Source organism: Capsicum annuum, chromosome 6 (assembly GCF_002878395.1).
Source record: "Capsicum annuum cultivar UCD-10X-F1 chromosome 6, UCD10Xv1.1, whole genome shotgun sequence".
NCBI classification, from domain to species: Eukaryota; Viridiplantae; Streptophyta; class Magnoliopsida; order Solanales; family Solanaceae; genus Capsicum; species Capsicum annuum.
In genome coordinates, this window is record NC_061116.1 from 220,439,847 (window position 1) to 220,463,451 (window position 23,605).

The 23,605-nt window shown below is 33.4% G+C and overlaps 2 protein-coding genes across 4 annotated transcripts; one reads left to right on the forward strand and one right to left on the reverse strand.

Annotated features, from left to right (window-relative positions):
- The first annotated feature begins 3,375 nt into the window (after window positions 1-3,375).
- On the forward strand, window positions 3,376-8,821 carry LOC107875591 (nudix hydrolase 19, chloroplastic). 3 transcript variants are annotated; one of them, XM_016722357.2, is made up of 8 exons: window positions 3,376-4,002; window positions 4,906-5,046; window positions 5,214-5,318; window positions 5,911-6,010; window positions 7,260-7,352; window positions 7,481-7,755; window positions 7,913-7,957; window positions 8,428-8,821. In XM_016722357.2, the coding sequence occupies exons 1-6, from the start codon at window positions 3,427-3,429 to the stop codon at window positions 7,753-7,755; spliced, it is 1,290 nt and encodes a 429-aa protein (XP_016577843.1). In that variant the 5' UTR covers window positions 3,376-3,426; the 3' UTR covers window positions 7,913-7,957; window positions 8,428-8,821. The 3 variants fall into 3 exon arrangements, with proteins under 3 accessions (XP_016577843.1, XP_016577844.1, XP_016577845.1); XM_016722358.2 differs by having other exon boundaries at window positions 8,467-8,821; XM_016722359.2 differs by lacking the exon at window positions 7,913-7,957.
- Window positions 8,822-21,165: 12,344 nt separating this feature from the next.
- On the reverse strand, window positions 21,166-23,318 carry LOC107874644 (bifunctional monodehydroascorbate reductase and carbonic anhydrase nectarin-3). The gene is made up of 7 exons (XM_016721405.2): window positions 23,200-23,318; window positions 22,565-22,782; window positions 22,369-22,475; window positions 21,998-22,100; window positions 21,720-21,887; window positions 21,567-21,620; window positions 21,166-21,398 (listed from the first exon to the last, which is right to left on the reverse strand). Exons 1-7 carry the CDS (start codon window positions 23,279-23,281, stop codon window positions 21,318-21,320), a joined length of 813 nt encoding a protein of 270 aa, XP_016576891.2. The 5' UTR covers window positions 23,282-23,318; the 3' UTR covers window positions 21,166-21,317.
- Window positions 23,319-23,605: the final 287 nt, after the last annotated feature.

Sequence of the window (23,605 nt, forward strand, 5' to 3'; positions counted from 1 at the left end):
TGACAAAACTTAACGAGCTTTTTATTACAAATCATATAGTACTACATACTAGTTTTAGTGTCTCCATGGGGAAGGGAGGGCCAACCTTTTTTTGGGCACGGCAACATTGAAGTATATATATTGAATGAACAACGGCAGGTTATCATCAAGCGTGTCTTGATAGATTCAGTAGCCCCCTAATGATGCAATTAAGTCCAATAAGCATTGTTCAAATTAATAAGAAATTAAGAATCACGAATGAGTTGATGTTATTATTTTTTGTTCCGTCTCATCATCACGCCATTTTCATCGAAAAGTGAGACAACGCTCAAATAGTACTAATCTTATAAAAATATGAATATATTCTTAAACTTTGATAAATGGTATAAATATATTTTATAATATTTTAAATATAAATATATTACCGTTAATGAAAAGGTACATATATATCCTGAACTTTAATAAATGGTATACATATATCTTCCATCAGACTTTAGGTATAAATATACACTTGCCGTTAATGAGAAGGTACATATATACCACTCACTAATGGCAGGACACGTGTCATAATCCTATTCATTTGACCTTTTTAAATTTAATTTATCCCAACTTCACCTCAAAATAATTCTAATTTAACCCATAACCCAATTCAAATAGTAACCCAAACTCAATCCGATCTAATAGAAAAAGAAAGAGAGAATGAACATCCGTAAATAGACATGCGTCTTGAAGGTTTTATTAGACCGGCTCGGATTTGGGTTATTATTTAGATTGATTTATGGAATAAATTGGAATTATTTTCAGATAGGATGAGGATAAATTAAATTTAAAAAAAGGCAAATGAACTAGATTGTGACACGTGTCCTGCCGTTAGTGAAAAAGATGTATATATACCTTTTTATTAACGGCAAGGGTATATTTGTACCTAAAGTATTGCGAAGAATATATTTGTACCATTTATCAAAGTTCAGGGGTATGTACGTACCTTTTCATTGACGAAGAATATATCTGTACCATTTATTAAAGTTCAGGGGTATATATGTACCTTTTCATTAACGACATATATATATTTGTTCCTAAAGTATAACGGATGGTATATCTGTACCATTTATTAAAGTTTAGAGGTATATTCAGACCTTTTTCGTATATTCTAGTTTGCAATTTTCATACTTTTATATCTAAGATCATCTCCTCATAGTAAGCTAAAGATGCGTCATATTTTATCTAATCACCTCTTCTCTTTAGAATATTTTTTTGGTCTACCTTATCTCTCCTCCACTCACAAATCACAATATCCAATCCTCATACATCCCATCTATACATTTATACATTTTTTCATATGTCTAAATCATCTTAATTTCACTTTTGTCATCTTCATTTTCACGTTATTTTCGTCTTATCGAACATATTTTCATTCTCCATCTTATTCCTCCTTATCTTCTCTAACATTCTCATTTGTCCAGCTTACCTTTTCTAAACATATAAAATTCTTGAGTAATCAACACCAGGCCCTATTCAACAAATTTGGTGTAACCCATGCAACAAGGTCAGAACTCAAACAGAGTAGTATATTTTTAAGACCCATTAGATCATGAAAATTTTTCTCTTCGTTTTTGAAAAAGTTTTTTTCATTTTCTTTAGAAAGCAGTAGTTAATCGTGACATTTCTAAATACAACTTTGAAATACAGCCAAAATCTCATTTTCAATTTTAAACCTTTTTTTTTTCAACTAAATTTTATATTTTCATAAAATATTTCTATTTAAATTATATTTCATTCTTAAATAAAATTTATATGTTTAAAAAAATCTAATTAAATTCTAAATATTTATTTCAAAAAGTAGTAAACAAAACTCCAACGCTAAATTGTAATTTTAAATTTTCCAAATAAAGTAAACTTTGTTTTTATTTTCATGGCCAAAAGTCCACTTAAAAGCCAATCATATGGAAGATTTTTAGAGATGACTGGGCCATTGGCTTTAGCAAAAGCTTTACCTATGCTACCAACAATCTCATGGAGCTCTAGGCCTTGAAAGAAAGTCTGAATCTAGCTCTTGATCAGAATCTGAATCCCTGAAAGTTTGTACAGATTCTCAGGAGATCATCAACATGCTTCAACATGGTAACTTACTATATGATTCAGCTATCTATGAATGCAGATCATTACTGAGGAGCTTGGGAGGACCTTCAGTTCACCACACCTACAGAGAACAGAATAGAGTAGTTGATTTAATGACAAACTAAGGCTTAGAGTAGGATCTTTTTGACAAAATGCATATTTTTGTAACTTCATTTACTAGCATAGGAGTAATTTTTTTGGGAAGATTTTAATGAAAAATCATTTCACTCGCTCTATAATTAGTATTGGGAATGTTAATCCCAACAATTATGTTTTTGTGCCTGACTAGGCCTTGCTATGTAAAACTCAAATTTATTTTAATACAATTTCTTTCCACAAAAAAAAAATATGGAAGATGAACCTGTGGCTAACTACAAGACAAAATTCCTTCATACGGAGACATTTAGAGAAATTGGGGACATAGAAGTGTAAAAGATGCAGTTTATATGAAGATAACAAAAATAAGTTGTCAATTAAGAGCATATCTTTTATACGTATGTATGTATGAGAAGATTAGTTATGCAAGAATTTGATGTTACAACAAAGGGATTTTGATAAATTAGAGAAAATCTAAAGAAATTGTGATGTAGATGAGAGCATTTCATGTGTAAAAAAAGAGATAGATTTAATTATATGTGATGCGACAATAAAAAAATGAAGTGACAAATATAATTTCTTAAGAAAAAAAGAAAGAAAAAGGGATGGAAAAATTTCAATAATACAATTAATGATCGGCGATAAAGATATATATGATTCAAAACTTGACAACTTTAAATTTGACAACAATAATATATATATGAACCAAAACTTAAACGAAAAAGACCTTAATAAACTAAACTTTTAATGAAAAATATATTTAAATATTTTCACAAAATTTAAAAATATATTTCACCATTTCCCCTTTTTATTTACTTAACCAAAAGTCTACTTAAATGCCACTCATATGAAAGATGAACGGTCAACCTACCCTACCGAACAGTGTCCGAGGTGTACACCGTGACGGATGTATCTGGAAGCAAGGTTCATCTGAATTTACTTCGTAAAAAAATTATATTATTTTTATATGGTAAAAAAAAAAATTATATATAAATAATAGAGGTTGAACCTCTTAGACTAATTTGTATATGTACTACTGAACTCCTTTACTGAAATTTCTGGATTCGCCCCAGGATATACACAATATAATTGTGGCTAACTACACGACAACGTGTCTCATGACAAGCAAGTACACGTGTCACTTTGTAATAGAGCAACGTCATCGACTCACCAAATCAACCACAGCGAATCATCCTTTCAAGAAAATCACCAAATGGTAATTCAACTTAAGCAATGACCTTTCTCCTTTCATTGAAGAATCCAATTCTCCCAACAAGAATACAAACTCATCTCCCTAAATTATCCACTATGTCAACCAATTTCTTTAACTCTCATGCCTTTGCTGGTAACCCAATAAAGCTAAAAACCCCAAAGTCCACTGATCCATTTTCACCATCTTCTGCACTCAACACCCTTAAAACACTTCTTTTAGGGAACACCCATGAACCCCATTTCCCTGATTTCAAGATCTTGCCTTTTAGAAAAGGAAGGCCATTGGCTGGTTCAGTAAGGGGGGATTCAGCTGAGCCTAATTGGTGTCTAGGTTGGTTGAGTTTTGGTGATTGTAAGGCTTTCTTGGAGAATTCTGAGGTTAATTTGAGTGAAGATAATTTGGTTTATTTGGGTTCTGATTCTGAAGGGTGCGGAATTTATGTTGTGTATTGGGCTATTGATGTGACTGAGGCTGGTAGTGAGTTGGTTAAAGAATTGGGTGCTAGGCAGTTTTGCTTTGTTGAGTTGAGGACTTTGATGGTTGCTACTGATTGGGAAAATGCTTCTGCTATGGGTCAACTTGCTATTGCTGGTCATGTATATGCTCTGGAACTTTGATTTTTCATTAGAATTGATACACTTGTCATTTGTTGTTGAGTTGGATCACCTATAGATGTTTTAGGTTGCCTGCTTTGTGATCACTAGCTATATGAATTAGCTAGGCATTTTAATTAATGTAGTGAATCATTTTCATAAGCTAGTCACTACCAATCCATTTACTCCATCAGTTTCAATTTGTTTGTTTGGTTTTGATTTGGCATAGAGTTTAAGAAAGTAAAGAATGACTTTTGAAATTTATATTCTTAAATTAAAGATACGTAAAATGAACCAAAATGCCCTTTAATGTTTGTTTGCATACATGTGAAAAGTTAGAATTAAGGAGTTGCCAAAAGAAAAAGATGCATTCTTTTTGAAATGGACTAAAAAGGAAAGTAAGACAAACAAATTGGTACAGACGGAGTATCTTTTTTCAAGTTTTATCTAGGTTATGTAGATTATTGTAGTAAAGAAAATATTGTAGGTTTAGAACACAACTAAAGTGATCTTAAATAATCTCTATCTAGAGCTGCTTAACAGATGATCTCTTGTTATGTAATTACTCATTGCAACCTGGTTATGCTGTTAATCTCACGTTATAAATGTGCAAAGTTTAGTATCTTAAGCTTTCTTAACCTCTGTTTTATTTAGAGTGTTTTAAGGGTTTTCTCCGGCAGAGGTTGCGTCCAAGGGTCCACATGATACCATCTAGCATAAGTTTTTTCTGATATATAGCAAATGAATTTGTGTTACAGAAGTTATTCATTGTCATTATTGTGTATCCAAACATTGGGTGGCATTTGCCTTTAGTTATTAGCTATTGCCTATTAGTGTACTCTAATGCTAAAGATGCTGGCCATATTTGACTGAATTTTTTACTTTGTGTCTTTGGTATTTTATCAGGCCAAATCATTACTAGAATGGCATACAGCATCACTTTTTTGTGGATTTTGTGGAGGTAAGAACATTTTAATTGATGCCGGGAGGCGGAGACAGTGCTCTAATGAGTTATGCAAGAAGAAAATGTATCCTCGAGTTGATCCGGTATGGCAATCAAATTTATTTTCTTATCTGATTAATCTTGCTTGTGGTTGCACTCTTTTTTAGTTTACATATTTTTCATTGTTTGTGGAAGAGGTTATGGAACTTACATGCTGAAATGTTACATGAGAAGCCTAACTTTCTGCTGTCATAATTTGCCCTCACAACAGGTTGTCATTATGTTAGTTATTGACAAAGAGAATGACCGTGTGCTATTAAGTAGGCAGTCGAGATTTGTGCCTCGCATGTGGAGTTGTATAGCTGGTTTCATGGAGGTATGTGGCATACTTTTGATTTTGTTAAGACCTAGAGCAACAGAATTATGCAGGCAATGCATTTTCCCGCTGCTTGCATAGCTTGTCTTACTCATTTTTGCAATTACCTAATTTAGTAAAAAAGTAGCATTCATATGTCTTGATCCCTATGGATGTTGTCCCTGGTGAGAAAGAGATTTTAGCCACTGGAACCTCGTTCCTGCATTAGTTAGTTATTTCATTTTAGCCGGTTGTCAACTTTTGTTACTTCCTCAGGGTACGGTCTTCAAGGTAAAAAGGTTTCAACTCTAGCTAAATATTTACAACATAGCCCAAAATATTTAAGTATGTTGTGGTCTACAAAATGACATGTCCCGTCATAAAAAAGAAATTTGTTTCAATTTTTTGTAACAAAAAAGGAAAGAGTGTCATATTATATGGAAAGGAGGGAGTATTTAAATTTCCTGCATAGTACCTCAGCTCTTTTTTGTTTGGTTTGTTTGCCCCCTTTTCCTTCTTAATAGGTGTATAATTAGCCAGTATTGATTTTTGATCCCGTCTTTCGCAATTTATTTATGAACACATGTTAATTCATAGCTGAATTTATTAGTAGCCAGGAGAAAGTTTGGAAGAGGCTGTGAGAAGAGAAACATGGGAGGAGACCGGTATTGAAGTTGGACAGGTCGTTTACCATAGTTCTCAGCCATGGCCTGGTAATGTTCTGAAATAGATTTGTGGTTTCTGTTCCCTTCCATTCCTTTGGTACTTCTTGTTTTATACGCTTTTAGACACCTAGCTTTTTTTATGATGTAAGGTAAATATGTGGTTAGTGTTTCTAACAAGGAAAAGCGGCAAAAAACGACAACATCTGTGGAACTTGAAGCGAAAAGAGAAAAGTGAATCACACAATTTATGCTTCTTTAAAAAAAAAATACTAAACATACATGAACTCGGTACTAAAGATAATTCAACATTCAATATAAGAAAATGCCGTTGTTAGTCCGACTCCTCAAAATTGAGATTCAATGAAAGTACCCCGATTTTCATCTAGTTAACTTTACGCATCATTCTTTGAAGCTCATGACCTCACCCATGAAGCAATAGCCCATTGATTTACATCATAGCGACAAAGCAATGACTTTTAATAAGGGTGTATGGAATGAATACCCGAGTAGCTCCTAATTGTTACCAATCTTCAAAAAAAATACTAGAGTTGCTCTCTCTGCCTTATTTGGCTACAACTCTTCTTGATGGTTTGCTGATATTTCTTTCATGTTTGAAATATTCTGCTACCTCAATTTTGCTTTTTTACTTTCCTTATAAGTTTCTGTCCTTTGGTTGTATGCCTTTTGCACAACAAGCCAATGGTAGATCATCTAGTGTGCAGGCAGTAACTGTGAGAGGTTCACAAGGACTTTTCTTACAGAAGTTGAAGCACTCTAGGCTTTTGCAACTTGTGAAATCAAAATTCCAGGCCCCTCAGTTACAGCTCAGATTTGTTTGCTATTACTGTTCTTTTCCTGTCTTATTCGAGCTTTTGTCCTTTATAAGTGGAGAAGTTCTCAACCTGAAAGGTTTATCTTATTCCATTTATCTAGGGTTAGTAAATAAGATCTTTTCTGCATGGTGCTGTCAGCGATGAGTCAATATCTGATCTCACCATGTGTACCATCTTCACTTTAGGATCTCACCATTAGTTGTTCCTGCTTCTTTCTGTGAATAAAGTGGCTCAGTTCTTCCATATCATTTCTTAGAGTTGGTGTGATTCATATTGGTGCATATTAGCTTCCTTTCTTTTGAACATTGGTGATCTAATTGTGTGCCAGTTGCTTCATAAAATGGTCTCCACAGGTTTTCGCTTTCTCACTGGTAGTTGTCACTGAACATTTTATGTGTATTTCTTGCATGCCATTTTTTTTTTACCTTGTGTGATTTTCAGTTAACTGTATGATTCCCTTACAGTTGGACCTAGCAGCATGCCATGCCAACTTATGGTGGGATTCTATGCGTATGCAAAATCACTGGATATTAATGTGGATAAGGAGGAATTAGAAGGTAACTGGAAGATGTTTTGGTGATTTTTGATTGACGCCCTTTGACTTATAATGTTTGGATTCCACCTTTATATTTTGATTATGGATGTTTTCTTTCTTTCTGCGGCGGGGAATCAACTTGTGATCTAGATGCGAAATGGCACAGCAGAGAAGATGTGAAAAAGGCGCTCACAGTTGCGGAATACAAGAAGGCGCAGAAGTCTGTGGCAGGTAAAGTGGACCAAATGTGCAAGGGTGTAGAAAGAGGACAGAGCTTGTCTACCGACTTCAACTTGGAAAGTGGGGAACTTGCTCCTATGTTTATCCCTGGGCCCTTTGCAATTGCTAATCATCTCATTTCCTCTTGGGTGAATGGGGTTGAAGCACAAGTTAAACAACTTGCAAGTTCTTTCTCAAATTTATAGGTTGGTACTGCACGTCATTTAATCTTGTTATGTGTATCATCTTTCTATTGCAAAATCTCTGTTTGAGATAGAGTTGCTGTAATTGTTGCAATCTTTCGCAAAGTTTTTTCTATTTAGGGGTTAAAGTTAACGTGGGGGATGTCTTTCTTCGTGACAGGACTTTGTAATTGATATCAACAACATTATTCTCAATGCTTCTTAGGTATGTAAGATGTTCAATATTGTCAAATCTCATGGTATTGCCTAATCTTCCTTTTAAAATGAGTGATGCAACAAGCAGTCTAATGCTGATGTCAATTTTTTTTTGCTCTTCTTGGATCGTTCTGATTCTGACAAGGTGTAAGCATAAATTTAGGCTTCATATAAAAGTCCTATTGCTAAATTTTTCTACATAAAAAAAAAAGACCTTAGTCTACTCCTGAAGAAACATAGATTAAATATGCTTTGTTATTCTAAAACTTGGGGCTTGCTGTTTTTTCTTGGTTAAATTCGTCTGTTTGGTGAAAGATGTGGCTGCAGAGGATTCATTTAGGATGTTTGTAGTAGAAATTTATACCTAGGATCAAAATATGTTATAATCCTGAACTTAGAGAAAAACATAGTTCACATGTATATAAACAAAGGATTCTACATTCTTTTCAATGTTGTCAAATGCTACATTCTTTTTTCCAGGACACCATCTTCTGATGAGATGAACAATTAGTATTGCAGGGGAGTTGAACTTCCATTCAACAATACCTTTGCCGTTGCCATTGCCATTGCCATTGATTTAGTAGATGAATGCTGCCTGCTAGTGTGAAGATGCACGCGTATACATACATATAGACATGCCAGTATGCATTTTAAGCAATTGCTCTTTGGCTACTTCATTTGTATTTTTAGTTTTGGGTTATAGAATTATGGGAAAAATCCCTGTTTCATTTGTTGTATAATACCCCGATGTCTTCTGCTATTATAGTAAAATTTGTCCTCATGACCTGAACTTTGCCATTTTTATTGTCTAATTAGTAGCAGTAATATTATGACAATTTGCTTTATTCAAGGTAACGGTTGAAATTGCAGTGCATTTATCCTATTTTGTAAAGTTGCGGATCATTTTGGTCGTGATGCGAATCTATATGAAGGATGTTGAATATTTTACCCCCAAAAAAAAAATGATGTAATTTTCTTCTTTTTTCTCAAAGATTTATTTCTTGGTCTCTCAATGACTGCTGGTTGGTTTATATGTCTCTCAATATTTTAAAAAAATAAAAATTAGATGTACTTGAGGAAGAATCTTTAGAGGACAATTTTTATTTCGGGGGTCGGGGGCAGTGGAGAACTAATTATAAGATTAAAATTTGAGACGAACATTATATCACGTAACAATTTATTTACTGCATATATAGAGAAAAGGCATATTTCCCCGTCCTCTTAATTCACTTTAACATTTAAACTTAACTTTCATTTATTTATCCCGTTAATATTTTTAAAGTGAATTATTTCAACTCCTTAACAGCCTAACCCAAGTCAAGGCTGGGTGTTGTGAAGCACGCACCCTTTGATTGGTTGATGTTATAACCCGATCCTTTCTCGTTTATAACCCGACCCACTCTAATCAAATACTCCAAAACCTAAAAAATAACCTATTTTTGTTTTTTCTCTCTAAAACCTCTCTATTTCAGCCGATTTCACTCGATTTCAGTAGATTTCACCCGATTTCAGTCGGTTTCACTCGATTTCACTTCAAATTAAGTTATTTCTGTGGCTTTTTATGAAATCCATGATTGTTCCATGACGAAATTTGACTACTCAAGTAATTATTAGGATTGTTTTACTTTGATATTAGGATTTTTGCCGTGAATAATTCTAAGATGCTATTTTTTTTTATTTTTCTTAAGATTAACCATGGATTTTTGTGTATGTTACATTGAGGTTTCACCATGGAGGTAAATTACAACAAAAATCGAGTATTAAGTATCATGGAGGTACTGTTACTGGCTGTTTCAATGTGGATGTAGACAAACTTTCTTACTTTGAATTTATTGATATCGTGAAGGAAATTGGGTATAATTGTTCCTCGTGTATTGTTTATCTCAGACCTTCCAAAACAAAAAAATTAGTAATAGTAACATGTGATAGGTATATTTTTGGTATTTTACCTCTACTTAGAAATGAAGATGTTATTGAGTTATATTTGACACATTTAGTTGATGTGACAAATGTGGTCCTATCTATTGAATATGACTCCCATGTGGGAGGAGAATCTTGTCCTGGCTTTGATAAAGAGTTAACTGAAGACTTAGGGGACTCTGATGATTTGGGGTTTGAAGAGGACTTTGTAGAAGCTGCAATACCTCATGAACATACTCTTACTAAAAACTTGAGTGGTTGTGGTACTGCAGATAGGGGTGAAGACCTAGGTGGTGGTGATGATGTTTCTTCTATTGGTAAGGACTTAGGTGATTGTGGTGGTGGTGTTCTTACTATTAGTGGGGGCTTGGGTGATGGTGGTGTTGCTGCTAAGGGTTAGAACTTAGGTGGGGGTGGTAGTGATTTTTTTGCTAGTGCTGGGGACTTTGATGATGTTGGTGTTGCTGCTAGGGGTGAGGACTTAGGTGGTGGTGGTGTTTCTACTATTAGTGGGGACTTGGGTAATGGTGGTGGTGCTGCTAGGGCTCAGTACTTAGCTGATTGTGGCAGTGATTTTTTTGTTGCTGGTGGGGACTTTGGTGCTAATAGTGTTGCTGCTAGGGGTGAGGACTTAGGTGGTGGTGGTGGTAGTGGTAGGAGTGATGATTTGAATAGTATAAATGGTGTTTCTGCTACTGATGAGAATTTAGGTAGTTTTTCTGCTGATATTAATCAGAATTTAGGTGGCACTGCTTTTATTACTGCAGCAAATGTCCCAGTCATTCCATCAGATTGGGAAAGTGAAACTGATGTTAGTGAAAAATCAGATTATTGTGATTTCTTTGATGAAGGTGAAGATGATGATTATGGTGGTGATGTTCATGAGGAGTTAAGGATTCCGAGGGAACAAACGAGGGCTGCCAAAAAGAAGAGATCTGATGAAATCAAAAAGAGAAAAAAAAAAAACAAGAGCCTAGAGCAAGAGGTGTTAGCTTAGGTAAAAAAGGCTGTAAACACCTAATTTTTTACCAAACCTAAGTGTTTTTTCCATTTTAGTGTTCAATTTCGTTTTAGGGTCTAAATTAGATATTTTAAATTTATCTTATTTTTACTAAATTTATTTTAAAATTTTGAAAAAAAAAAAAAACCTACAAAAATAGAGTCACATTTTAAATAAATTTTTACTTTCATTTTTTAGTTTTTATTTGTTTATTTATTTATTTTTAGAAAAAAAAAGAAAGAAAAAAAAAATGAAAAAATAAATAAATAAAATTTTTTCTAAATTATATTTGTTTCTTCTTTCAATTTTTAATAAAGAATGTTGTGATATTAATATTTCTTAACCATATTCCTAAGACTAGCTAGTCTTGTATTTTGTTGGTTTTAAAATAGATTTTATTATTTTTTTATTTTATTTAAAATATTAATTAAAATTAAAATTAAAAAAAATAAAAATAATAATAAAAAAATAAATTAAAAAAAAAAAAAAAAAAGAGGAATCCTAAACTACCCAAACCACCCACAAGCCCCACTCTCACAAACCTCTCCCCCATTTTCCATAATACACACACATAACACAAATACACACACACACGACACAAATACACACTATATATAATACACAAATGCACTATATTAATGGATATATACGGACACTAGAAAGAAACAAAAAAGATTGAAAACAACAAGAGGAAAAAAAAAAATGCAGGAACAAGAAACAAAAAAAAAAAACAGAAGAGAAAAAGATTGGAAAAAAAAAACAAAGAAAAATCAAAGGAGAAGAGGAAAAGAAATTAGGGTTTGGAGTTTAGGATCTCCGTTTGAGTTTCTTTTTGGTTCGACGTAAGAGCTCCTCTTTCGATTTAGTTCGTCATACAGGTTTTTATTTAATTCCTATACCGTTACTTTTGTAAATTTGGTTATGAATCGAAGCATGAATACAGTTATTTTCAGGACTTTTTCTATTATTCGTTATGTGCAATTTATTATTTTTATATAGTTTACTTTATGTCGCCATTTATAACTAGTTTGTTATTCCAAAGTAACGTTAACTAAATTTGATTAACTTCCAAATAAGATAGTTGTTAGGGTCATTAGCGTTAAAAGATGTAACGTTGTATTCGGTTGACATGCGATTAGCACTATTGCGTTGTAACTAGAATCTTCGACCTATACGCGTGCATGCATGCAAAAAGAATTAAAAATAAATAAATAAATAAAAAATGCACACACATGCACACATTTTACCACCCTAAACATTCTTATAAGAAAATATTGTGAGATGGATATAGACTTAGAAAAAAAAAGTAAACAAAAAAAAGGGAAGAAAGAAATTGATAGTACAAAAGAAAAGAGTAGAATGTTTTAATACAAGTTTTTCTTACTATGCAAAAATTGTTTCAGATATGGAGTTTATGTTTGTTAGTATATGACGTTGATGAAGGGTACAATTGTTTCATATAGTTTTGAGACTATAGAATTGGTACCGGTTTGGTTCAATATAGCAGATCACCTAGAGAAAATCAAAAGCAACAGTTTAGTTTTGAGAAGAGATTTAAGAGGACAGTAGTATTTTTTTTATTTCATTTTATTATTTTCATTTTTTAATAAATAAATTTGTTATGTTGTTTACGTATTTTCTTTTCTTTTTGTTTTGTTGTTAACTTCATTATTATGATAACTTTGGTAATGTAATTTTATTAATTAAACTTTATTATGCTATTATGTTAAATTACTTTTAAGTAATTTTGTTTGGCTTATATATAGTGTTGTTCGTTAAAGCCTAAGACTAATCCTTTTCGTTTAAAAATATTAAAATATATAATCATAAATGCGATCGAAAAAAAAAAGAGGAAAAACTCATTTGCAAGGAAGCGGACTTATAAAAGAACAAGTTAGGTTCTTAATCTCAAATAAATTGAGTTTTAATATACAAGCAAAAATTGACGATGAAGTTGGAAAGCCCTGCTACCGACCATTCGTCATAATTAAATTAATTTACCATTTGAAGCCAATTGAATTGGGTTGGGGAGGTTTTAAACCCATTAGGTGCTTATTTAGATTAGGAAAATAGGGACGACTTATAAATGCCGTAAAGACGCGAGAAACGTGCCAAAATTTGTGGTGAGACCGAAAAGTACTACTATCGGTAAGCCACACGTCAATATAATAAATAATTTCAAAATAAATTAAAAGAGGGAGGCAAACAACTTTTAGGTTAACAAATATTATAAATCCTAAAAAAAAATTAATTTGAGCCAGACGTAAGTCATTAAAGCGACCGTGCTAGAACCACGGGACTCGAGGGGTGCCTAACACCTTCCCTTCGGTCAACAGAATTCCTTATCCGGATTTCTAGTTCGCAGACGAAAAAATAAAAATTAAAGAGTCATTTCCTTTTGAATAGGGATTCAATAAGGTGACTTGGAACACCCAAACTCAATTTCAAGTGGCAACTCTGTAAGTAAAGTAATCCCTTTTTAAAACGTCACTTTAATTGGAAAAACCCATTTTCTCTAAAACCAACTCCCTAGCGGGGTCGGACGCGGTGAAAACCAGGGGTGTGACAGGAGTGGATGTGGGATATGATGAGATTTTATCCAAGAAGAAAAATAGTTTAGAGGGCAAGATCGCTGGAGATGAGCCATATATTGATTCAGATGATGAGGTAAGTTTTGAAACAAATTCTGATCAGGATATTTATGGGGATGCTGAGGTTGAACAAACTGCTAGAAGAGAAGGAAAAGCAAGGAGAGCAAAAAGAAATTATAAGTGGATTATGTTTGATCCTACTTGTAAATTAATAGTTTGGGAGTTTGGACTTTGTTTTGCAAATGTTGGAGAGTTTAGAAAAGCTCTTACTAAATATGCTGTTCAAGAATATGTAGAGCTAAATAACTTTGTGAATGGATAAAAAAAGGTTAGAGTAAAGTGTGTAGATGGTTGTTGTTTGCAAGCATTGATTCTAGGACTACAGATTTTCTAGTTAAGAAGTACATTCCAGTCCACAAGTGTAATGCCACAACAAAGAATAAATTGGTGAATTCTAAGTACTTGGCAGAAAGGTACAGGGACAGAATAAAATCAGAACCTGAAATTAGAGTTTTTCAGTTTCAAGTGTTAGTAAAAAATGATTAGGAGATATATATAAGGAGGATTGTAGCAAGAAAAACTAGAAACATTGTGTTCAAATTATGGGTGATCATGTGGAGGAGTTCAAAAAATTTTTGGATTATAGGGATGAGCTTTCAAAGATCAATCCAGATAGTATATGTGTAGTGAGACTTAGTGAAGAAACTTTTGAAAGTGGAAGAAAATAGTTCCAATCTTCTTACATATGTTTTGATGCTTTGAAGAGAGCATTCAAAGCCGGTGCCAGAAAACGTATTGGATTTGATGGTTATTTTTTGAAAAGTGTTTGTAAGGGTCAATTACTTGTGGTTGTTTGTAAGGATGGGAATAACCAGATGCTACCACTAGCTTGGACAGTGATTGAAGTTGAAAACAAATTCACTTGAAGATGATTTGTTAGACTTCTGAAGAATGATCTTGAGCTGGGAGATGGGTCTGAAGTGACTACTATTACTAATATGTAGAAGGTAACCTCATATATTTTATCTTATTCATTTTCTAAAATTTTTTTTTGCACCTGTTTTATACTTATGCCAACTGATATATTTTATTTTGTTTAAGGATCTTGACAGTGCAATTGCAAATTTACTGTCAAATGCAGAGCAAAGAATGTGTGCTAGACATGCTCTAGCCAACTGGTCTAAGGATTGGAGAGGTATTGAAAGAAGAAACTATTTTTGAAAGTGTGCCAAATCTACATATGAGCAAGAATTGAGAAGAAATTTGGATCATATGGAGATGTTAGGAGATAAAATTCATGGAGATCTTTTGTGGTACAGAATAGAAAGATGGTCTAAGGTTTACTTCAAATATCACAGTTATTGTGATAGTGTTGACAATAACATGGCTGAAAACTTCAACTCATGGATACTAAGGGCAAGATACAAGACTATCATATCAATACTTGAGGAAATAAGGGTTAAAGTGATGAGAAAAATAGGACAATTCTGACAATTTTTTGAAATATGGATTACTGATATTTCTCCTATGGCACTAAAAGTGTTGTAAGAGAACACATCAAAAGCAATGAAGTGTACTCTTGAGTGGAATGGTGAATTTGATTTTGAATTTAAGGATAGATGGAGAAATACTTTTATAGTGAATTTGATGGATAATAGTTGTACATGTAGGTCTTGGATGTTAAAATGAATACCTTGTTTTCATGCCATAGCTGGACTACACTTTAGAAGGCTAGAACCCATTAACTATGTTGAACATTGGTATAATAAGGAAACTTACCTCAAGACTTATAGTTACTTCATTCAGCCTGTTACTGGTATGAAAATGTTGTCCAAGTCAACCAATCTTTCTGTTATACCACCTACAATAAGAAAGCTTCCAGGCAGACCCAGTAAATCTAAAAAAAAAGAGCAGAATGAAAACAGGACTGAAAAGTTATCAAAGAGAGGTGTTGAGATGACCTACAACACATGTCACAACAAGGGTCATAATAAAAGAAGTTGTCCATTGAATTCAAGTTCCACTAGAACTAGTGTGGCTTCTTCTTCAGCAGCACCAAGCACAAGTAAAAGAAGAGGAAGACCAAAAAGATCTACAAAGATAACATTTGACTTGTAATTTACTAGTATTTTAATTCTCTTTTATTTGCTTTAATTGTTTTCTCTCATTATATTTTTTCTTATGTATTGTAGCCTGCTGCAGCAGCAGCAGCTACTGGTAGAGGAAAAGGATCACCTGCAACAACTGCTACTCCTATAGGTATTGATAGAGAAAAATGAACTGCAACTTGTGCTGTTGATAGAGCAATTGGTAGAGGTAGGGAAACTGATGCTGCAGTTGTTGGTGGAGCTGGTAGAAGTAGAGGAGCTGGTGCTACAATTTTCAGTGGAGCTGGTAGAGGTAGAAGAGATGGTGTTGCAGTTGTTGGTGGAGCTGATAGAGGTAGAGCAGCTGGTGCTGTAGTTGTGGGTGAAACTGATAGAGGTAGAGTGTCACGCCCCAAAATCCCATCGGGCCGGACTGACACCCGAAGCCGAGAAGGCCCGGGAGAACCCGTTCAGATACCTGTACTTTCACTTACATGTCACCAAAAATTTGGACAGCATTTCGTTGCATATAGAAGGGTCTAATTACCTGTATCAGCACAACACGCACAAATATATATATATATAATACTTGGCCGTCTGGGCCACCACATATACAAATATAACATCACTATATAAAGTTCCATGACTTTACCCTTCCTTATGTCTACAAAGCCTCTAGGATATACATGACATAACTAGGGTCGGGACAAACCCCCGCCCACACATGACTCCTGTACAATAACAAAACATAAAGGACCGGCTCGGAAAGCTCCGAAGTAAACTGGAGCTCACCAACAATAGCTGTATGACCTGGCTCCTATCTATGTTGTGAATGAGCTGAAGCACCTGTGCCTGCAGCATGAAATGCAGGTTCCCCGTGAGGGACGTCAGTACGAAATATGTACTGAGTATGTAAAGCTGTAAATAATCATATGTGATATGGGGGATCAAGAAAATCAGATGTAAGTGAATAAATCATAATAGAAGTGAACCACACTTCATAAACACTTTTAGGATCATGTACATTATCATTAATCTGAATTGGGTTCTTGAATTCAAACACATTTGTGGAACGGTATACATTCATTCATTTTATTCTTTACAATTATCATTCGTCATTACCTCCTCCTCCCGAACCTCCAACCACCTAACAATAATCAATACTATACCGTACTGTGACCATTAGGCTGCCCCCAGTACATATCAACTGTAATCATATCAAATATCGGGATCGACCCATGCTAGGCTTAAGCCCCTGAGCTACCACCCACTCGTATATCAAGCAACTCACACAAGAGATCTTTCCAGTAACTTAGTTCAAAAGATTTTGAGATTATTACATTAGTGTTCATGCCAATATAGTACCGTTGGAATAATGATACATCAATAGGAATCAAGTAATAGACTTTCTATACAATAACGATGTAATAAAGACTCATTGGTACATCAACAATGTGTTTCGGAATCATCAATATCACAACAATGAAATAGGAGCCTTTTGGTATATCAATGCAACATTTTGACACTTTATAGAATGGAAACAACTTCGTTGGTAATGTAGAACAGTACATGTTTTTGGACAAGCTCGGAATCTTACTTGATGGAACATTGGTGTTTTCATGCCAAGGAACATCGTTAGAGTATGCTTTACATACCTCGTTGTAGATTCGGATACCAATTCAACACAACTTCCCGCCTTTACAAATCACTTATCTACAATGAAATGTTTGGCATCTAGTATTGGCAACCCAACACCACAATTCTCTTCCATAATTCCATACAACCAATATTTGCAAAGCATTCCAAAAACCAACTTGAACAATAGGTTTATGTGTATATATATATATAATCATCATTTCAATACCACAACATCACACCAAATCCCTTCACAATTCAACATAATCCAACCATGCACCAGAATAATCCAACATCATTTCCAATCATCTTTCAACAATAATCAAATAACATACTTCTTACGCTCACATGCATATATATATATACATATCCATATAAATAACACCAACATAATTTACATCCTTACCATAAAATGGCCCTTTTGATTTCAAAGTCCTGTTGGCACAAATAAGGGGTGCTCCTCGAAGCCCTCGAGACGGTGAACACAACTACGGAATCAATTTGGATTTTCTACGGTTGAATCACAAGATAATTGGAGTTGAACTTAGGCTAGGGTTTCTTATTCTTCAATAATTTGGATGATAAATGATGGATATGAGGCTAATTATATGTATATAATGACCATTTTTCGTCCATGAGGTGATGGAAAATGACCATATTGCCCTTAAAATTTAAGTAAATCCGAATTTGTCCATGGTGGACTGTTTTGATAGGCTAAAGTAAATCGACCATAACTCTTTGCCCCGATAATGGATTTGGGTGAAACCAATTGCATTAGAAAGAAGACTCACAGGGCTTCTCATCGATATATAGTATCTCACACAATTCATTTTTTACAAGGAGTTATGATCGTTTAAAGTAGACCCAAAAATCTGTTTGGCTGCAGTACTTTTGTGTGCAGAAAATTTCTGCACATTTACTGTTCATTGCGTCCACCGTTTCAAGTTTTGAACATGCTCGCTTATATCCGATACTCATCTGTTTTCAGAAATCTTTATATCGTTGGAAAGCTAACTCGATAAACTTCACATAGAAACTTCGACGAGCAAATTCCGGTATAAATAAAGTCGATTCCTATACACATATAATCAAACTATACAATTGAAACCATCTCAAAATAATCAATACTCATACTTAAACTCATATATACCTAACTTATGATCAATACATATACTCCAACACATATAACCATGGCTAATGCACGTAATTAAGTACGGGGTGTTACATAGAGGAGCTGGTGCTATTGATTGTACTAGTACATCAAGAGGAGATGGTGTCACTGGTGCTAGCAAAGGTAGATGGATAGCTTATAAAAGACCTAGGATGGTTGGAATAGGGGTGCTTCATACAAGAGTGGTTTTAAAGTCCTCAATGAAAGTTAAAATTTCTTGATTGTGTTTGTTTAATTTAAAGTAAACCTTTTTCAAGTTTTTAGTTAAATTTGTTCTCTTTTATTTTTATTAGCCTGAAATGCCTATGAACTCCACCATAGTGACTGAAAATCTTGGACATCACAAACCAACCTCAGGTGTGAAATGAAAAGGAAAGAAAGTTGTGATCCAACAAGGACTTGAAGACATAAGAGCACAGAAAAGGATGAGGACAAGGTCAAATGTTGCTGAACTGAATAATCTAAGCCAAACAAGTTCAACAACCTTCCAGTAGAAGCATGATTATGTTTTTCTCTTTCTATATTGATGGTGTGTAATGAAACAATAGTGATTTTAACTTAGCTAGTAGTTCAATTGTGGTGACTTTAACTATGCAACTGTGACTGCAGTAATTTGACATGTTTTGAAAACAATGATGTAGTAGTGACTGTATTTTGGGCTAATATTTCTGTTGAAATATCAACAGCTGTGACTTTTAGCCAATGTTTCTGTTGAAATATCAACAGTCGTGACTGTATTTTTTTGGCTAATGTTTCTGTTGAAATATTAGTAGTTGTTACTACATTTATATTGTGTTATGCTTACAGTATTTGGACGTTTTGCAACTTCAAATTGTAATTTGTTGCCTGCACTTATTTTTGGGTATCAAATGATTCAAATGCAATCAATTTAACTATAAATACTTAAACAAATGTAAAAGAAGTAAGTTGCACCATTACAAAAGATAAAAAAACATGATTCACTTCATCTAGTAACCTTTCTCTTCTTCATATTTATAAGAGAATCCAAATACAAAAGAAATTGCACTACTCTAACACAATAATTTGCAACACGTCATATAACAATAACCTTGTGCTAAGGTAACCTCATTGAACCATTTTTCATATAGAGCATCCCAACCAAATAGATTAAAGTTATTACTAATATACAACAAAAAAATACAACAAAGAAGTAAGTATTGTTTCTAGTCCTTCCTTCAGCTATTCGTCTCCAATTCTTTTCTTTCTCCTTGATTTTTCAAATCTCTTCTTCCAACTTCTCCAATTTCATATTAATCCCATTATCATTGTGTTTTGATTCTTTAGGCTTGTCAACTTCTTCTGAATCTTCCTTGATTGATTTGCTCAATCCAATCAATTTCTCAACTTCATTGAAACGACAAGATTCAACTACATTCTCGAGCTCACCTAGTTTTTCAATTAGTTTAGGAATCACATATTTGAACCTCGGATCAATGTCTTCTGAATCCCTCCAACGCTAAAAGTCGCAAGATCTTGGACCCTTCAATGGTGACAAATAAAGAATATATTAACCTCATTTCTCTTAATCAATTCTATCAAAATAACAAGAGAAAATGCAAAATTTGCTACTTACCCCATAATAAGGACATGCCCAATATCTTCTACTGGGATTACTTGAAGTCCAAGATGTCTTCAAATGCAATAAAATTCCGTGATTACAATGAATAACTTACTTCAAAGCAGAATCATTTTCCTCCGTACATAGTTTACTCAAGTTAACTGACTTCATTATTGTGTGCTACAAGAAATTCATTTTAACAAATAAGATAAAGAGTAATTTAGAAAAGAAAAAAATTAAAGGACACAAAGTAATTCAAAAATTCATTTTGAAAGTAATTCCTAATAAAACAGACAAAGTAATGAATGAGATTATACCTTAATACGGAAAGAGATGAAGGTAAAATCAATTCGATTTTATGTTTTTAAATCCCAAATTTATGCGGCTTAATACAAATCAAGAGAAAGCAATTTTATGTTTTTGCATCACTTTCATGATTTGAAGAAATTTTGGATTGAAGATGAAGAAGGGGGAGGATAAATTAGGGTTTCTTTTATAGAAAAATAGATATAACCGTTAGGGGGGGTCCAAACGGGTATTTAAAAGAAAGAGAAAAGAATTTAAAAAGACAAAAATGAGTTTTGCATCGCTTGTTTACACACGGGCTGTTAAGGGGTTGAAATAATTCACTTTAGAGATGTTAAGAGAGATAAATAAACGGAAGTTAAATTTAAGTGTTAAAGTGAGTTAGGTTGGAAGGACAAGTTCAGGGGAAGAAATATGTCTTTTCTCGCATATAAATCAGGGCCCTTTTTCTGCCTTTCGAGTATAGCACAAATGTTAAAACCATAAAATAAATTATGGTATTCATGTGTTTCTTTGAGTTGTACGTCTTGCATCTCCTATTCATCTGAAAAATATGATGACGGAGTGTTAAGATATCGCGATTCTTCTCTTTTAATCGTATTAGGATCAATAATATGATTTGAATATGAAAATTCATGTAAATAGCCGGACTCAAGTTTGTTATTAGCATCTGAAAATTTATGTAATCAACTCAAGTCAAAGATTGTTTTTAGAACGTGACAGAGAGTTGAACTTTCTGTCATTTATTAAAAACGTTCTCTTGTAATCCAAAATATTAGGTCAAAAGTTGACAATGGATTTTGCTGTCGCTATCAAGTCCTACTGTACTGGCACAACAAAATATTGTATTCTCCTTGTCGAATGGAGGCTCACAAAAATAAACAAAATTCGTCTACACAAACTGAAATTTATTAAGTACTATTATTATGATGATGGTGATGGTGAATAAACACAATAAAGAATTAAACATTAATACAATCTATCATATGGAATATAAAGCCATTTCTATTCCTAGTTCTGATATATAGTAGAAAATAACGATGACATTAATAGCTACATTAAGAGCCCCTCAGGTGTGCTTTCACATTTTTTCTTCTGGTTTGTAAAATTTAATAGGACGTTTGTTCAATGGCTGTGCTGGTCTGGCATTTGTTTCAGATTCCTGTGAGAAATAAAAACAAAAAAATATTATATTTTTTTGTCTGAAAAGTTTCACATAAATATATATATATATATAAACATAATACAGTATAACGGGTCGATGAAATATAATTAGAAAATAAAATTCTTATTGCTAAAATTTTATAATTAATTTGAGGTGGCAACTCACATCATGAACAGCATCTCGGATCAGTTTCATTTGTCTTTTGGTCACAGTTTTCACCTGGGAAAATGTGAAAAGAAAACTCACATAATTAAAATTAATTTCAAAATACTGAAATTTATTTTTAATAGTAATAATGAATGGGGAAATTTTGATTACCTTTCTATCAATAGTCCAGACAACATCTTCAGTGCAAGGTGGAGTAGTTAGGGACCCAATATATCTATAATATTTTTTGCCATCCAATTTTATTTGCTTTGGATTAATTGTTCCAATGGCTTTCTCTACACCTTTCGCACTAGCAAGAGCTTTCAAATCCGTCTCTATCTGTGATTACAAAATAAACAACATCAATATTCTGAATATATATATAACATGTTAAGTTGGACTGATAATGTAAAAATTACGTTGTGTAATAAAAATACATCCTTGTTTACCATGGATAAGAAAGAATCAGGCCGTCCAATCTTGTAAATGATTCCAATAACAGCAGTCTTTCCATCATTGCTTTCATGTACCAAATGTGCCTCCAAACTAAACCTGCATTTAATTTGTTGATGTATATGAATTCCTCATGCAAATTAAATAAAGCAACAAGCAAAGAAAACATAGCTATATTATTGTAGAGTTAAATCCAATATGAATGACAAGGGAGCTGCTTGAATGGTAAACATCACTCACTTATAATTCCGAAACTGTGAGTTTGAGTCACTAATGGATCAAAAAAGGGTCGGAGCGAGATGTAAAAAATAAAAAGAAAAAATCAAATATGAATATATATTAACCGGATTAAAAGCTAGGACTATACCTTTTTCCATCAATTGTATGTTCAGAAGGTGTGTGCCAATGAACTTGTTTGAGTTGATATTGTGTCCCATTTATCTTCAAGTATCCTGCACTACCTTCCCATCTCAACTGCATTTGTAAATATATATGAATAATCACACATTAATTATTTTTGTTATTAGCAGTACTGAACTGATGTACAATATCAATTTAATTACCATCATATCATGGCCTCTGTTCAAAAGAGTGGCATTGGATGGTTTATAGTATTTTTTAAGTATTCCTAAATCAGATACAACTTCAACCCTTTTGTTAAGAAGATCAATTGGTGATTGCAATTTCCCAGTGTTGCATGTTCTCCATTCTGGATGAATCTTGCCCCAATTAGCTGGTCCATTTTCACTTTTTTCACCGTAACTAAATTCACGCTCATCATCTGCAGTTATTACCACCACACGAGAAAATTAGAACTCGATACACTCACAGTATAAAAGTTTCGTTTTATATTATCATGTAAAACACACATAAATATAACCATTGATACGATCGAAGGGAGTTAGCCACATAACAATATAGTTAATAAATTAAAGCACATTGCATTTCACATGTAACCCATTAATATATCATGTGAAATCTATGTATATTATCGGTGTATATAAGTTAGCCGGGGTCTATCGGAAACAACCTCCCTATTTCATCTAAGATAGTGGTAGAAATACACTTGTTGCTGTTGTATCGGTGTTTATAAGTTAGAATGTGAAATAAAAAGGCCATATACACGTTAAAATCAGACGTGCATGCAGAATTCAAAAGACACTGGAACTTAAATCTATTTCGAATACATTTAGCTTACCAACTTCTGCAGATCTTGCAAGAAATGCAATTGAAAGGAAAAGAAAACAAATTAAATACAAGATTTTGGTTATTGTTGCCATATTCAATAATATATTATATCTTCAACTCTCTTTATGAATGTTCTTTTAATTGATGAGGGAACTCATAAAGCACCTGGGGCATTATATAGAGAAGGTTATGGTAATGTGAAGGTGACTAAAAAGAAGTTGCATTTGACTAAACTTCATTTCATGAGAATTTTCAATGTTTAATATAATTCAGGTTTCTAATTAATTGAAGCAGCCTACTACTACTTTCTGTGTATGAACAGGAGTAATAAAAAGTCGAAGGACTCCCTTTTGAATTTCTTCTCTTGTGTTTTTGCTGGTTGAGATTAAAAGGGCAGCTCAATGTATTAAAACTTT